The sequence below is a fragment of the Physeter macrocephalus genome, chromosome 17 (genome assembly GCF_002837175.3).
Source record: "Physeter macrocephalus isolate SW-GA chromosome 17, ASM283717v5, whole genome shotgun sequence".
NCBI classification, from domain to species: Eukaryota; Metazoa; Chordata; class Mammalia; order Artiodactyla; family Physeteridae; genus Physeter; species Physeter macrocephalus.
The window spans coordinates 13713235-13731257 of NC_041230.1; the positions used below are offsets into that span (position 1 = coordinate 13713235).

The window sequence follows — 18023 nt, forward strand, 5'->3', positions numbered from 1 at the left end:
CGCTGAGCCTGCGCGTCCAGAGCCTGTGCTCCGCAACGGGAGAGGCCACAACAGAGGAAGGCCCGCATACCACCAAAAAAAAAAAAAACAAAACAAAACAAAAGGAAAATTACTAAATAACTGACTGGTTGACAAAATCTGAAGCCCATGCTTTCCTATACTGAGGTATGAAAACTCAAGTAGATAGAAAACACCCTACTAAATAAAAATTCTATTCATAGAATTCTAAAAAATTCTAATCATAGCTAGTATCTATCATAGTTAAAATAAAGATGCTTCTACACCTGTGCCCACAAGCATGGCTCAACCCTGTAAGTCGTGCCTGAATGCTCCAGGCACCCAGGATGCAGAGGTTAACAGTGCTGACGTCAAGGAGCTTCTGGTCCAATGGAGGAACCAAGTGCTTCCACGTGGTGACACCTGACTGCCCCTTGTACTGACACTTGCTCTAAAACAATTTATCATCACAAAATATGACACTCTTCTATAAAAACAAAGCAAGTTGTCATCAGCAGATTTGAAGAGCTTTTATATTTGGTAATCTACAAATAACTGATAATTTCAGTTAAGCAGAAGAAATAAATTTTCTAACCACAAAGTCAATAAAGTTGAAATTTAGTTTCAAAATAACACAGGTTAAAAACAAAATAGGCCAGGGAATTCCCTGGTGGTCCAGTGGTTAGGACTCTGCACTTCCACTGCCCAGGGTGCGGGTTCAATTCCTGGTCAGGGAACTAAGATCCTGCAAGCTGAGCAGTGTGGCCAAAAAAAAAAGAACAAAAACAAAACAAAAAACAACAACAAATTAAATATTAGAACTTTTGAATTTTATTTGAGAAACACTCTAAGCCAAAAAAATCTTTGTTAAACAGAAATCTTCAAAAGAAAAGGAAAAGGGGGGGTGGTGGTGGTCAGAGCCTTGCCAAGAAAAAGTTTATCTACAAGCAACTACCATACACCACCAAAAGGTGAACAAAGTTGGCTCCTAAACATCTGAAAAAGTTTACTCAGGTGAAACAAAGTTTTCATCTGTAAATTGAAATGGTCTCGGACCAATAAAAATGTGCACATCAGGGCCTTCCCTGGCAGTCCAGTGGTTAAGACTCCGTGCTTCCATTGCAGGGGACGCGGGTTGGATCTCTGATCAGGGAACTAAGACCCCCACATGCGAGTGGCCCAGCCAAAAAAAAAAATGATAATTTAAAAATTTGCATATCAAAATGCACCAAGCACTACGAAAACGTTTGTGATAACAAACTGTGCTGCTGAAGGAAATTCGAGTATAAATCAAGAAGTTAGAATAACTTACTTTAAAGTAAATCATTACTTTAAAGTAAAAATCATTGGGCTTCCCTGGTGGCGCAGCGGTTGAGAGTCCGCCTGCCGATGCAGGGGACGTGGGTTCGTGCCCCGGTCCGGGAGGATCCCACATGCCGCTGAGTGACTAGGCCTGTGAGCAATGGCCGCTGAGCCTGCACGTCCGGAGCCTGTGCTCCGCAACGGGAGAGGCCACAACAGTGAGAGGCCCGCGTACCGCAAAAAAAAAAAAAAGTAAAAATCACAAAACATTAATTTTTCAAATCCAATTTGTTAAAAAAATTTTTTTTAATCTACACCTATTAAAAACCTGCAGTTTATTTTTGTTCCAGTGTGTTACAGCATGAAAAGGCCTTGATCTACTCAGCTCTGTTTAAGTCTAGTTTTAGCTCAGTTATCCAAAAAGTTTCCAAACTTGTAAAAAAAAAAAAAAAAAAAAGCACGTTGAACTAGTGAAAACTAATGTATCCATTAGAAAGTTATTTAAGAACTCAAAGTTGTAGAGTGTTACTCATTCTTAACAACTTGCACTGTGGAACCTATCCAAAACTAACCTCAAATGGGGAAAAACAAGTGTTTATCAAGAAGCTTAAATACAAACAGGAAAATCAAACCGTAATATGGAAATTATTTCTCTTATTACAGAGAGGAACTATATAAACTTTAGATAAATACACTTCAGGACCATTTCTGAAAATTTAAGGTACCCATGAAAAATTTCATCAGTGGATATTATAGAAGCTCCCTCCCCCAGGCTGGAAACACTGACTCCAATTTTGCACACCCAGCAAGCCTTTCCATCTCTCAAAAAGAACAGCAAATCAGAGTTACAGCTAGGGAGCTCATTCTTCTCCACAAACATTTCAGCAGGTCAAATATTTAGCAATGAGGACATTCAAGGAGCCTCCTGCCCATCTCACCCCCACCTCCCACTGCTTCCTGAGGCAGGGAAGACAGCCCTAGAGAGCAGGCCTGCAGTGGCTCATGTTCCTACCTTGTGGGTAAGATGAAATCTCTCAATGTTGAGAGATTATGCAGTAGTTATGGGTCTGGGTTTGGGAGGCAGATTGACCCTAGATATGAAATCCTGCTCTCAGTAACCATCAGTTGAATGAATGGCACTTACTAACTCTATGACCTCAGGCAAGTTACCTGAACTCTTGTGCCTCAGTTTCTTCAGTACTGCGGTGAGGATTAAATCCATAAAGGACAGCACTCAATAAATGGAACTACTGCTCTGAAACAGGCCAGGAACCAGTCAGAAGGCGGCGTTTTATCTTTTTAAAAAATTCTTCTTTCTGGCCCACTATCAGTAAAAATACAAACTCCCTCTCCCCACCCCCACCACAAATACCACACAGTTACAACAACTTTCAAAAATATTTCTTACCTTCTTGCAGCCCTGGCCCCAACTCCCAAAGTCCTGGCAACAAACTAAAGGAGTGCTGCCCTGTGTTCTCCAGACGGGAAGGAGGTCATGGCTCCTCCCATTTCCCTGCCTACCACTCCCTCTTGCAGCCCCAAACTAGAAAAAGAACACGGACAGTGCTAAGGAATGAATCACCTCACTTTACAAAGCACATTACAAAGTGACTTAAGGACAAGGACAGGCACAGTACATCCTTTCCTACCTGGAGACCCAGAGACAAGATAGGTCCTTGTGAGCTGGTGAGAGGAACCACTTTCACCTCTCCCTGCCTAGGTTACCAGCCTACAGCACTCAGTCTGGGAGCCAAGCCAGCCTTCCTCTACCTCTTCTCAGGCACACACATCCCCCTCTGGGACCTGGGAGTGGGGCAGGGGAAGACTCAGGTATTCCCAGGTTCCCCAGTCATACGACCATCTCACTAGCATCTAATCCCAAAGTCATTTTCAATAAGAAAATTAGATTTTTTTTTTCAGGTAATATCTAGCTCTAATTCCACACTCAAAAACTTTCACATTATGATTCTTTGCAACTACCAATTTGGAAAAGCACATATCTGACAGTGGCCTAGACACAAGGAGTATAGTCAAAATGGCTTAAAAAAAAAAATGATACCATCTAGGAATGAACCCTAGAAACAGACTCAGTAAATGCAGAGGCCTGCATCCAGGATGCCCACTGGCAGCACTGACTATAGGCACCAGCCTGGAAGTAACCCACATGTCCTGCATGAAGGGGTTCATTAGAAAAATTACACAGGAACATCTCACAACCACTTGAAAGTTCAAGGTAGAGCTAGCACATTTCATCAAGCCTAAACTCTCATCGCTATAAATCCCATCATTATTTTATATACGCTAAGAAAAACTCTGCCAGCTAACGATGACCTGCCATGGCACGAAATATCCCAGTTTCAGGCTCCCTCAAGGCTCTTTCCCGTCTCATATCTCTGCCTCTTTCCATCTGGGACACACATCACACCTGGAACAAGCCTCTTTGCATCCTTTTCTCTCCTTTCACTTTTTCTAGAAGTTACCCATATTTAAGATCCAGTGTTTCAATGACACCATCTTAGGCCCCTTTAGTTCCTACGGAGCCTTTCCTGAGCTCCTGCAGCCTCCACTGCCATTGCTCGTCATTAGCTCTGTGTGTCTTCCCTTTCCAGATGAATTGTAAGCACACAGAGAGAGAGACTGGACACATCTTCATATTCACTTTGGTGTAAAACACAGGGCCATAACACTACCACCAACAACAAAAACCCACACCTGTCAGGAACTGTTCTAAGGACGTCACAAATATTAACTCCTTTAAGCCTCACTATAACCCCAGGAGGTAGGTACTATTACTTCACCCATTTTCAGACTGGGTAAATTGAGGTAAACAGAGGCTATATGATTTAGAGGTTAGTGACTAGTTAAGTGGTAGAGGCAGGACTTGAACCCAAGCAGTCTGGATATAGTCCTCGCCCTTAAACTCTATGCTACATTCCCTCTCTAAGTGACGGCTATGTATACAGCAGACATTTAGATTTTAATTCCTATTACTTTTTAATTGAAAATACACATACACAGTGGAAAAAATTCATATTGTACAAAAGAGTATGCAAGAAAAAGCCAGGTCAGTCTAACAGCCTAGGTTTCTGGGGCCTCATCCCAAAGGCAATCACTCTTTCTTTCCTATCATTCGAGAATTGTTTTTCTGCACTTAGAAACCTATTTCATGTGTATCCCCCCTCTTTTTCTTTTTTACACAAATGGGCACATATACACATTGTCTTGCATCTTGCTTCTTCATTGAAATGATATTTCTCTGACTTTGATGCATATCTGCACCTATGCTGCTTTTATTCAATTGTAAGACATATTTTCACACTTTAACTAAAGATGATTTCATTAAGTCAGAGAACCTTGGTGGGCTTGGACTTCATCAGGAAACAGAAGTCACAAAAGGCTTTTAAACGTACAGCAGATGTCAAGGGTTAGCCCTGTAGCAATGTGCAGGCTGAATCGAGGGGACATCCAACATGTCATTTCTCTTATAATAGTAAATACCTACATCAGAGGGTTGTTATGAGGACCAAACAAGGTATTATACACAAAGCACTTCACACCAAACCTGGCTAGCACAGTGAGTCTAAGGGATGAACATAGCACCTGACACAGTTATGCCCAATAAGTTAGAGACTGTTATTAATTATATCTTCAAAAGCTGGCCCCACTTTCCAATCTCATTTCCCTCTACTCCCCTATTCATATCCATCCACCCTTCACCCTAAATCTCCTGCAACTCACATACCTCAAACTTGCTCAGTTCTATACCTTTACAGCCATCATGGCCCTGCCTAAAAGTCCTCTCCCCTTCCTGTGGTGTTGGACTCACTATTTCCCACAGTACTCAGATCAAGCACAGCCTTCACCTGGCAGTCTTCCCTAACAACTGCAGCTGGATTCTCTGAACAAGCAGTTTGGGAAGAGCCTATCTGTCATGACTTCCCACCTTCTGGTTCTCAGCTCTGGTTCCCAGTGCACCCAGGAGCAAGTAGGTTCAGAGGGACTGATTCAGGTTATCTAAGCTCAAAGGGTGAATGATGTATTAACCAGAAGGCCAGTCACGAAGTTTATAAATAATGATGAGAGCTAACACCTATTGAGCTCTTACCGGGGGCCAGGCAGCAAAGAGGAAGGTGCTACTATTATCCCCATTCCTCGGATGGGGAACCAGAGAGGTTAGCCAGCATCCCAAATCCAGGATCTGACCCAGGAGTCTGGATGCAGACCACTCTCAACAGGAAATCTCCATGTGAAGCCATGTTCTAATCAAAGGGCATTAGGATCATGGAAGCAAAGCAAAGGAAAGATTCTCTCCACTAGAGGCATCAACAGAGATGCACCCATCTGTTTGGAAGAGCAAAGGCCCAGTGGAGGACTGCACAGAGCTCCTCTGGCCCAGGTCCCCAGACGGTACTATAGACACATCACCCAATTCTTCCCTTGGACCCACCACCCCAATTTCCATAGACATCATCCCAACCCTCTCCTTCTAGAATCAAAATCTTTCTTCTGAGGATATAAAATTAAGTTTAAGCATCTGGCCACAAACACATTCCAATCATGCCTTCCTAGGGTTATAGCTGGGTCATTTTGGTTGAACTTAAAAGTTTTCCCTGAAATTCTCAAAACTACATTTACAAAATGTCTCTTGGCTTGTATCTTTTCTACAGATAGCTGATTTAACATTTATTCTGATTTCATTCTCAGATGATCATTGATTCATTGAACAAATACTTAATTGTTCCCCAAACACTGTGTTCTAGGCCCTGGAGATAGCAGCAGTGAACAAGACGGGCAAGATCTCTATAACCTGTCTCCTGCTTCTAGGCACTTACGATACTTGATGGCAACTGCTTATTTGGTTTTCTTTCCTAGGCTGTGCCTTCCAGCTCTGTATTCCAATCCTGCTGTACAGTAACTGGCCTATACTGTAAATACTCCATAAATGTGAGATAACTAAATTCATGACTAAATTCATTGGGTCTCATTTTTCTAATCCAGGGTGGGATCAAATTATGTCTGAAGTCCCTCAGAGCAAAGGTACAAGTTTAAATCAAATTGTAGGAATAGAAAGCAAATGGCAATAGAACCCAAATCAAGAAGAAGAGGGACTTCCCTGGCGGTTAAGACTCCTTGCTTCCACCGCAGGGGGCGGGGGTTCAATCCCTGGTTGGGGTACTAAGATCCTGCATGCCACATGGCACAGCCAAAAAAAAAAAAGAAGGAAGAAGAGTTGTGGTAAGTCAGCTGGTAAGAACTTTAGAGTCATGAAGGACAGGCCACCTTGGGAAGCAATGAAGGGCTTCATCACCTGGAGAAAAGTATGGCACCAGAAACATGTCCAGGGGTCAGTTAGAGGAAGAGAAAGAAATTACTTGCAGCAAAGTCTGAGTTGGGGTCACCGACTGGAAACAGAATGAGGGGGTGAAATGGGTCTCTACGTAGAAGTCACATGCTAGACAAGTGGGAAGGAGCATGCATTGGGGGAAAGAGGTAGAGATATTAAGTTAGACCTTAGAAAATGCTTCCAGGCAGATGTGGGAAGAAGAGAAGCAGCAAAGACAAGTGAAAAAAAACAGTCACAAAGTTAAGCTAAGGATCACAATAGCTTAAGTCAAGAAGGCTAACCAAGAGGAGATGCACAACAACAAGAAAGTGTGGCTCACCATGCCAAATACTTATGGTCAAGGTCAAGGGAAATGAGAAAGCAGCAGCCACTGCATCTATCAATTAGAGGACCCTCAGGAGGACAGTTTCATTATGGATAAAGACATTTGAAGCACAACCCCTGAAACATTCAGGCTCTTGGTGAACTTACACTAAGAGAAAATGGCATCCTGCTTTTTCTGTAACTCCAAAAAAGCAATTCCTTATTCAAACCAACATTCTCTCTCCACCTTGGAAGGTCATCATTTTCCACTAAGCAGAAAGTCACAGGAGGGAAAAGGAGAGAGTGGACACTCAACTCATGTGATGCCCCAGTCCACTAGCTCTCAGAAACAATCATTTTCCTATAGACCTGTTAGACCCGCTTGACAAAAAGCTTCTGGTGTATTAGGCTTCGGGTTTTCAACAGAATAAACACTTAGTAAAATTTTCAGCAGAATCATGTGCAACTTGTTTAAAAATTTTTAAAGAGGATGCTTAAAACATGTTGTCTTCCAAAAATCCAGAGATAATTTTAGATTGAAAAATCTAGGCTTGCCAAGGGAATCTGAGAACTTTTCTATCTTGGTCTCCAATGCTAACCTACGTATTCATGTGCAAAAATAGAGGAAGATTAGAATCTCAAATGCCAGACTGAAAAGTTGCCACAACAAACCTGAACTCTTCATATGGAGTTTGTTATCTGGTCAGCAAGATAGCAAATGAAACAGCAATAACTAAACTTTTTTTTACTTCAAAAGAAAAAAGTCTCAAACATGAGATACATCCTGGACTTGAAAAGGAAAATGATTTTTAAAAAAGATATTGTGAATGGAATTATAAAACAGCATACACAAAAATCTAAAGATCAAATCTGTAAGTAGTCCTTTACAAACACAAACTTAGAACTTTAGATCTAAAATATGATAAAACAGCAATTATAGTTTATTCAGTAAAGTTGGGAAAATTAACCTATTTGGAAAATAACTTCATATCTTCAACCAAAACCAAATTTTAAGTAAATTAAAAACAGCTAAAAGTAAAAATAAAACCATGAAATGAGAAACAAATATGGATGGATGTTATGAGTATTGGGATGGAGAATAATTTTTGAAGTGTCAACAAAGGAAAAATAATACTATGTATTTTTTAAATGAATGTTACCTTTGACCTCATTTGTAAATTTAACCCAAAACAACAATCAGACAAATCCTTTTGGCAAAATTGTCTATCTTGTGACGAATTAGAAACAATCTACATGTTAACTTGGTATATGTTGGCTTGGTTAACTTATGATATACAATGGTACATTATGAAGTCCGTAAAAGTGATAATATCTGTATTTATTGATATCACCAAAATGTTAGCAATGGCTGTCACTGAGCGGTAGGTTGGTGGATGACTGTCACTTTAAAAAGTATTGTCACAACACTTTTTGTGCTGTCTTGAATGTGAAGAAAGGAGAATGAATTGCTTTTATAATGGGGGTGAGGGGCGGAAACAAGCTATTTTCAAATTAACACCCCCCCCCCTCCAAGCTGAGTATTTATCTGGCAAAATTTGTGAGAAGAATAAACAAAATTCTTATCATGCCAACCAGGCATGCTTCTTTCCTCGCACCGCGCGGAGCAGGAAGACACACCCCTGACCCTACGCTCGCCCCTCAGCCGTGGGTCCTTCATCCTTAGCCCCGGCCCTCCGGCGGTCCCCGCGGAACCTCCCCTGGCCCGACTACGCCAGCGGGCTCAGCGGGGCCGGAAAATCGTGTTCCTCGGGGCCCGGCCCGGCGGGGAAGGTGCGCACAGCCGACCGGCAGCCGCGGGGCGGCGTGAGGGCCGCGTCCCTAGGCAGTCCCGGTGGACCCCGGGACCCACAGGCCGCCGTCCCTCCGCTGACTGCTCGGCGGGCTTCCGGGAGCGGGTCCCGGCGCCAGCCCGACCTCCCGGCTCCGGTGGCCCAAGGGAGCGCCCCCCGCCCTTCCTGCCCCGCGTCCGCGGGGTCCCCGCCGCGCCCCCGGTCTCAGGCACGAGCCAGGAGGCCCCTCCAGGCTTCCGTCCGGTCAGCCAGCGCTCCAAGAGCCCGGCGTCCTCCACAGCGGACGGGCAAGGGGCGGGAGCCGACGGCCCTGAGCCCTGCGGCCCCAAGCGGAGCGGCGCCCCGCGAGCTCGTCCAGTCGGCAGCCCCGGCCGCGGCCCACCACCCACCCACCACCCCCTGAGCCCGCCCGCCTGCGCCAGGCAGCAACCGCTCGCGCCCGCTCCTCACCTGCGACGCGCCCCGGCCCCCAGCTCACCGCCCGAACCGGCTGTGTACACCGGAAGTGACGTCTCCGGGCCGACCCCGCCCCCCGCCCCAGGCGGACGCCGGGTGGCTGCAGACCAAGCGGCTAGGAGCTGACCCCAACCATTCCTTGCGCGAGCGGGGCGGGGACGGGCCTGCACCCCCTTGCCTAGGGACGGAGGACCTACAAATGGGACAGCCAGGGTGGGGGTTGAGGACCGGCGGCCAGAGCCCGCAGGGTCACCCTGGTTCTCCACTGTGACTTGGCCTCCGGGCGGGAGGGGTCAGCTGTGTCCTCACAGACTTATTATGAAAATTAAGTACTGAAGAATTGAGCACTTACTAGATGCCAGGTCCTCGCAGGAGCTGTAGGAACTGGATAATGCCCTCTCCCTCATACGTTTACTCTCTAGTGGTGGAAGCAATCATTGTTATAAATGCGCTTGATGATATAGTGCCAATTGCGACAAGCGGTAGGAGGGGAAAGTGGAAGAGGGAGGGAGAGCGTCCCTTGACCTAGTGAAGGAGGGTTATCAGGGAATTCTTCGCTCAGGAAAAGAGCAGGAGTTGAGGTCCTAAGAGGGAAAGGAGTGGGGAAAAGAAAAAGTTGAAGAAGCAGGGAGGAAAGGACATTATGACAGAAGTAACAGCAGGTGTCTTTGGTGGCTTTGTGTTCAAGAAACGAAGGTAGTAAGAAAGTCTTACCTGAGAGCAAGGGGTGATTTTACCATACTTGTGGGTTTAAAGGGATTACTTGGGCTACACTGTGGAGAAGGACTAGAGAGGAGAGGCAAGAGTGGATGTAGACTTGTATGCCCATGTTCATAGCAGCATTATGCATAAGAGTCAAAAAGGTGGGAGCAACCCAAGTGTCCATCGATGTATGAATGGATAAACAAAATGTGGTATATCCGTACAAAGGAATATATTCAGCCTTAAAAAGGAAGGGGATTCTGACACATGCTACAAATAGATGAACCGTGAAGACATTATGCTAAGTGAAAGAAGTCAGTCACCCAAAGATATATTCTATAATTCCACTTATATGAAGTACCTAGAGTAGTCAAGTTCACAGAGACAGAAAGTAGAATGGTAGTTCCAGGGACTGGGAGGAGGGGTGCATGGGGAGTTTGTAATTAATGGGTACAGAATTTTGGGTTGGAAAGATGAAAAAGTTCTGGAGATGGATGTGGTGATGATTGCACAACAATGTGAATGTACTTAATGCCACAAAACTGTACACTTAAAAATGGTTAAAATGGGGGACTTCCCTGGTGGCGCAGTGGTTAAGAATCCGCCTGCCAATGCAGGGGACACGGGTTTGAGCCCTGGTCCGGGAAGATCCCACATGCCGCAGACCAACTAAGCCCGTGCGCCACAACTACTGAGCCTGCGCTCTAGAGCCCGTGAGCCACAACTATTGAGCCCATGCGCCACAACTACTGAAGCCCGTGCGCCTAGAGCCTGTGCTCTGCAACGAGAGAAGCCACCGCGATGAGAAGCCAGCGCACCGCAACGAAGAGTAGCCCCTGCTTGCTGCAACCAGAGAAAGCCCCCGCGCAGCAATGAGGACCCAATGCAGCCAAAAAAAGAAATTGGTTAAAATGGTAAATTTTATGTATATTTTACCATGATAGATAGATAGATGGATGTAGAGATCGGTTAGTAGTCTATTTCAGTTGTCCAAACCAGGACCTCCACATTTTTTTGTTCTTGAACATCTATCAGGAAAAATGTTTGAATATCGTCCAGATTTATTTTACTTATAAATTATATGCACTACACTACTAATATACTATTTACATAATGGAACATACATAAAAAGAATTTAAAAAGATAAGTCTTAAATTCTAATATTTTCTTCCTCTACCCCAATAGATTGCCTTCTTACATTAGTGGCTGTGTGAGTCTCATTTTGAAAGCCATTCACAGACTATGGTAGTGGCAGTGGGGAATAAAGTCAGTGGTTGAACTAGACATGGAGGGTTGGAAAGAGGAGGGAATCCTAAATCTCTCCTGGGTCTCTGGGATGAGCCATTGGAGTGGTGACACTCAGTGCTGGCAAGCTCCTGAAGACCACATTTGGAAGGGAGGAAGACAGGGAGAAGGCCATGAGTGCCGTTGTGAACATGACCTCAAAAAGGAGGCACCAAGTAGGCAGTTGGGGCTGGAGGTCTGGAGCTTGGGAGAGAGATGGAGATGTCACTGGGGCTTAGGGGGCTGTTGAAGCTGTGGGTAGGAGCTGAAGGTGGGTGTAGATTGAGGGAAGACTTTTTTGTGGTTGGTTTTTTAAGGTGGAAGAAACTTAAACATGTTTCAATGTCAGAGAGGAAGATCCAGTTGACAAAAAGATACTGAATATACAGGAGAAAGATGATGTGATTCATCTTGTGAGGTTCTGAAAAGGCTGGAGGGGGTCTAAAATGCTTGGCCATGGGTTTACCTGAGGCTGCAGTAAAGAGTGAGGGGAGCTTGCGAACAGAGGTGTGAGGAGAGTGAGAAAGGTCTGAATGCGGAAAGGAAAAAGGTGGTAGAATTTCCAAATTGTACTGAGGATCTATTTCAGGTTGACAGAGCCTTCTCTCATATTAACTGCCTTGCCCCAGCAGCTTTCAGGTAAAAGTAAGAAGAAGGAGAAAGGCTTCACCTGGGGGTTGAATAACAGAGAGAGGGGTGAGTGTTACTGACATAACAGGCTGTGGAACCCAAGCTGCAGGAGAAGGGATGTGACATGGAAGAGGACAGCTAGGTTGGAGGAAGTGTCCCCGGGTACTGGTGTCATTGTACCTATGTAGGCTGGAAAAGGGATCAGAGATGATGGTGCCTGGCTTCTGAGTGGGCCAAGTGGGGCTCCTGCAGTCTCAGGACAAGCCCATCTCTCTCTTTTTTTTTCTTTTTTTTTGGCATGCGGGATCTTGGTTCCCTGACCAGGGATCGAACCCGCCACCCCTGCAGTAGAAGCACCAAGTCTTAGCCACTGGACCACAAGGGAAGTCCCAGGACAAGCCTATCTCTTGTTCGTAGGTTCTCCTAGCTCCTAATACAGGCCCCTCCAAGCCTCCAGTGGCCATGCCTAGAGGTACCTGATAAACACTGGATGGGGGCTTTAAAAGGGCTCCCTGGCAGGCTCTGACCTGCACACCCAACCACTGTTGCTCACTTCACTCCAAGCTTCATGGTCCCAGAGTAATGTGCTGGAAACCACTCGTGCCTGGCACCATCTGGGCCCTTCTCTAGACTTCAGTCCAGGGCCAGGAGGTTCCGGAGACCTATTCAGCCATGCGTGCAGTTTGTTTATTTTTTAAATTTTTTTGGCTGCGTGGCATGCGGGATCTTAGTTCCCTGACCAGGGATTGAACCCGCACCCCCTGCACTGACAGCGCGGATTCTTAACCCCTGCACCGCCAGGGAAGTCCAGTGTGCACTTCCTATTGGAACTCCGTATGGACATTGCCAACCTTGGGGACCCTTTGGTGGCATCTGTGGTGCTCTGAGCACCAGGCTGTCTTGGACCTCTCAGACTTACTTACCTGAGGACATCTTGTATTGTGGATATATCAAGTCTGGTTTGTGAGCACAGCTATAACTATCATACCCACCTCCTAGAGGTTTGAACTATTTTCGTTCATCAAACGCACATACATATGGAGAGGAAGGGGAAAAACATCCATGTACCCACCACACAGGTTTGAGACATTTGTCACTTCATGTCACCTCTTCATTCCACGCTCCCTTACACCAGAGTGCCAAAAAAGAGTATGGAGCCCACAGGTCTAGAGGTGGAGGCTGGACCTTCCTGGAGCCCCCATGTCCTCAGGTACAGAAGCTTTGATCCAGCTCTGCAGAGAGGTCTACGGTTGGAGACTCAACATGCACAGGGGGATGGGATGGTGCCTCAGAGACCACGAGACAAACACCTCAACTTGCCCCTCAGGAAGCCAAGAAGGCCCAGGCCAGGAAACAAAGGCCCCTCCCTGAATCCACCTGCCCTCCTGTGTATTGGTTAAAGGCAAAGTTGGAGCCAGACCCCATGGAAGGGATGGGAGCCTCGGAGGTTGTTCCCTGGCAGGAGTGAGCAGAACAGGGTTTCAGGAGGTCCTCAATGACCCAAGAGCACCGTGTTAGTGCGATGGGCCAGAGACGCACCTTGGCCTTGACCCGAGATGCCTCCCCTTGCCGAGGAAAACAAAGCTGATTTTCTACGTCTAGCTTTTATGAGGGCTCCACATTCCTAACATCAGAAGAGCTGCAGAATAGGAGCATCCCACATAGAGGGGCTCATAAGGGATTAGGGAACTGATTTTCTTAAACAGCCAAAGTTATTACTTTTGGCTTGTGTGCTCTTTATGCAGTCAAAGCCAGGGCTTCCAGGCTGGGCTTTTACCTGTTGGCTTTAGTGGGCATGTCTGAAAGAAGAGCATTCAGGGAAGAGGTTTTCACAGCCAGCCGAGTGTTCTTGGTGGTGATGGTTGAGGGGAGGGGGTGGGCAGGGGCAATGGGGTTGAGTTTGGAGAGTAACTTTTCTCCTTTACCTTACCGGTCTCCCTTGGGCAGAATGTGAAAGCTGCAAGATGGGCTGTGAGCCCCAGGAAGGGTAGCTGCATTCCAGAATCCACAGGATTTGGGAGCCAGTCTGGAGAGGGCTGGCCAGACATTCTGGGCACAGAGCAACTGGCTGGCTGCTGAGTACGGAGAGACCTGGGGCAAGGCCAGTCTAGTCTATTGGGTGGTGTGCCCCAGGCAGGAAAGGGGGTGAGGGCAGCATGGGTCATGTGCCAAAGGGGAAACTTCTGCCCCAGTCTCCAGGCCGTCTCCCTGAGGAAGTCGCTCCTCGCCCCTCCCTTTCCCCGTAACCATTTGAGCATCCTGTTGTTCTCTCTCCATTTCCACCCTCCACTGGCTGGAAATGGCTGTGCTGTGGCCAAGAAGCCCTTTCCAGTCTGAGCCGTCTGCTTCTGTCTCACCCCCACCTCTCAGATCCCAGGTTGCCTTTGACCCTTCTGAGGGTCTGGGGCTGGCCAGGGGCCTGGGAGATCCCTGATGGGTGGGCTGGACCCCAGGATTCCAGGCCCCTTCCCCTGCAGCCACGACAGGATGCCTGGTACCACCTTAGGGAACGTGTAAGATACGTGCAGGCCGGGGGAGCTGCTGGGGGACTCCCTGAGGGCTCTCCAGGGTGTGGTGAAGCAGAGGGGGCTGGATGTGTGTGGGGTGGGGGAGGAGGAGCTGCTGGATGCACTAGGGACCACCCTAGAGGCTGTGTATACCGCAGTTATCAGCTGTGAAGGTCTGCACAATGGAGATGGATATTTTCCAGCATTCAGAGACTGTCAGGGATCCAAGGACTTATGACCAGGAAAGGAAGGAAAGGTGTGCTGGGGAGGGAACCAGGCAAGGTTCTGGTGCTGGTGGAGCCAGAAGGGCCGCACAGCTCGAGGTCAAGTTATCCTGAAAACCAGAGGGAGCTCCAGTCCATTCTACAGCTGACAAGACAGCCAAGGTCCAGCTCTCCTCAGGTTCCAGTATGTCGACCTGGTGATGGGCACCACCCTAGCTCAGAAGGTCTATGCTGTGGTCTTGGTCCAGAAAGATGTGTCTCCCAAGAACTGCGGGAGGGTAGTTTGCAGAGTTGATTCTGTGGCCTTGTAAAGAGTTCAAACTTGAACACTTGGAGTTCTGAACAATTAAATTTATGAGCATTCCCTCAGATTTGTAAATCTACAAGGGGGCCAAGACTGAGGGGCTTGAGTCCCCCAGATGGGTCCATCGGGTTGAAGAAACCAGAACTCTGTCCCCTTTCCTGAGTGTGGGTGGACTCTCCTTTTGGTTATCAAAATGTAATCACCCCAACTCATTGTCACTGAAACAAGAGCGGATTTATTAACCCAAACAAAAAGAGCACTGTGGCCACTAGAATGACTGGCCTTGGCAGCAGTCCTGATGCCTGGGAGTAACTTACACACCGCCACCCTGCAGCTTGTCTGCTCCCGCTGGGCTCAGTGGAAAGGAGCGCCTCAGGGGCTGTGTTGTTTCCTCCGGTTCTTCAACACATCAGGTCAGAGTCCTCCGACCCGCCGACTTTGAACTTGTTTAGGCCTCCAGAGATTTTTACACGTGGTTGCCCCTAGCTGCAGTTCATTTAGGGCATCTCAACTGGGTCTTCAGTTTGCAGCAAGCAGGGGACAGTAAAGCTGCCACTGGCTGAGTTTCCAGTGTCAATGTTGACTTGACAACTTTGGGCACTGCTCACAGAGCCTGGACTTCCTCCCAAGGGATCTGGGATACTCAGCTCATGTTATTTATTTATTTATTTGGTTACGTCGGGTCTTAGTTGCAGCAGGAGGGCTACTTAGTTGAGGCTAGCCGGCTCCTTGGTTGTGGCATGCATGTGGGATCTAGTTCCCCGACCAGGGATTGAACCCGGGCCCCCTGCATTGGGAGCGCAGAGTCTCAACCATTGCACCACCAGGGAAGTCCCCTCAGCTCATGTTTGATGTAGGTGCTGGATGGTAGGACCACACAGATCAGACTCCCGTTCTCAGACAGCTGGCTGCCTCCCGTGTGGAATTCGGGGCACCCGGTGTTCCAGCCAGGTAGGAGAGCAGTGTGTGTGAGTGGTGAACAGTGAAAGGGGTTTCTCCCCACTCACTCCACAGGGAGAAATGGGCTCGGGGCCCAGACCTCTAGTTTTCTCACTGCTCAGCAATGTTGTGCCTAACCTTAACCCTAAGCTACACAGCTGCCAAATATTCATGCTTTCCATTTAGGGGCAAAACTGGGCAGAACCAAATAACATTTTAAAGCCAAGTTACTAGAAATATTTGAGAAAAGGCAGAGTTTATAAACTAAAATTTGGCTCTTAACCTACAATGATTTCATTGCCATGAAACATTGCTGTTAAAGTGCAAAATAATGAACCATGCTCACTCTGTACTGCAACAAATGAGTCTGGGCAGCTCTATCCAGTTCTGGGACTACAATGAGGCTCTCAGAAGGAGCTGATGAAACTAAAAGCCACCTTTGACTTATAAGCCAACACTTAGAAGAATCACCAAGGAGGGAATTCCCTGGTGATTCCAGTGGTTAGGACTTGGCGCTTTCACTGCTGGGGCCCGAAAAAAAAAGGAGATTGGGCTTATTGAAAGGGAGCTAGGTTGCCTTAAACATATATGGAGAACCCTGAAAGTGAAACTTTATCTCACATAAAGCCTATCAGATCAGTAAGAAGAAATGAGATTACTTCTCAAAAATCCTGTGATCTCATCAAATTAGCAGTTTCCACATCTGCACAGGCATAGTCACAGGCAAATCCAAGAGAACCATGAGTCCAGAAGCTGTCACAAGCTTGGTCCCTTCTCAGGACAGGTCTCTGGTTGTGGGGCTCTTTAAGTTGTTTGAAAGCATGGATCATGGACCTCCTCTTCCCAGGAAGCCTTCTCTGAAATCCTCAATGCTATATTTTCCCAGTCATGGTATTTATCTCACAAAACAGTTAAGTTTTGCCCCTCCTGGACTGTGAACTTCTATGATATTCATCTCACACCCAATGGTATCTCTAGCACTTGGCACCACACATAGCAAAGAGCAGGCATTCATAAAGTAACTTGCTCACTTATTCAACAAGTTTCTAAGCACCCACCACGGGCCAGGCACGGTGCCAGGTACTGGGAATGGAGTGGTGAATAAGACAAAAGTGATCCTTCCCCAAACAAAAATGACAAAGGTAAAACATAGACATGCAAGCGTAGTGAGGACATGTTGCATTGAAGAAAAATAGTCAAGGAGAACTTAACACATTCTGGAAGGTCCTGAAAATGTAATGTTTAAACTGACATTTGAAGAATGAGAAGCAGTTAGTTGGGGAAGAGACCTCCAGGTGAAAGCAATTGCAAAGGCCTCTGGAATTTGACTCATTTTGGAATTTGGAACTAAGGGAAAGCTAAGGGTAGTTCCCCAGGGACTAGATCATATAAGGCAGGCTGGGAAGGATGAAACTCTTTCTTAAGAGAAACAGGAAGTCGCTGGAGAGTTTGATGCAAAAATTTGTGTTTCCATAGCACTGGGGTGGGGAGGGCAGAGGCAGAGTGAGTTATCAAGACACTTAGGGGTCTCTGTGTGGTCTCAGAGGGCAGAGCAGTGGAGAGAATCTAAGGGCCCCTTCCCTATATCTTTTATCTTGATGTTTAATTTACATAAAATACACAGGTCTTAAGTGCACAGTTCAAATGTTCACTTACGTACTGGACCCACCACCCCAATCAAGATATAAATACTTTAGCAGGCCCTGCCTCCTCCAAATATAACTACTAATCTCCATCACCAAGGTTAGTTTTGCCTGTTTTTGAGTTTCATGTAGATGTAATCATACAGTATATACTCTTCTGTGTCTGGTTTCTTTCACTTATCATGATGTCTGTGAGATTTATTAATGTCGTGTAGAGCAAGTTTTTTTTTCTTTTTCACTGTATTCCATTGATAAATATACCACTATTTATTCATTCTACTGTTGTTGGACATTTTTTTCCAGGTTTTGGCTATTATGACTTACACTATGAGCATTCTTACGTGTCTTTTGGTGGACGTAAGCCAATCACTTCTACTGAGTATGTACCCAACAGTGAAACTGCTAGGTCATAAATATACATATTTAGCTTTAGTAGATCCTGCCCATTAGTTTTCCAAAGTGGTTATACCGATTTACACTCCTACTATTTTTTTTTTTTTTTTTTTTCTTGCGTTACGTGGGCCTGTCACTGCTGTGGCCTCTCCCGTTGCGGAGCACAGGCTCCGGACGCGCAGGC

At 46.3% G+C, this 18023-nt stretch overlaps 2 protein-coding genes across 7 annotated transcripts in view; one reads left to right on the forward strand and one right to left on the reverse strand.

Annotated features, from left to right (window-relative positions):
* Positions 1-9266, reverse strand: part of GARRE1 (granule associated Rac and RHOG effector 1) — an 85896-nt gene extending 76630 nt beyond the window's left edge. For 2 of the 6 annotated variants that reach the window (XR_008615532.1, XM_055079045.1), the window contains exon 1: positions 9208-9251. The gene's annotated coding sequence lies outside the window, so the exon portion shown is untranslated. Of the gene's footprint in view, positions 1-2707; positions 2723-9207 lie in introns of those variants that run through there. The other 4 variants (XR_008615533.1, XR_008615536.1, XR_008615534.1 and 1 more) reach the window with 4 other exon arrangements.
* On the forward strand, positions 8545-9339 carry LOC112067317 (basic salivary proline-rich protein 1-like). The gene has a single exon (XM_024132763.1). The coding sequence runs from the start codon at positions 8545-8547 to the stop codon at positions 9337-9339; it is 795 nt and encodes a 264-aa protein (XP_023988531.1).
* The last annotated feature ends 8684 nt before the right edge of the window (positions 9340-18023 follow it).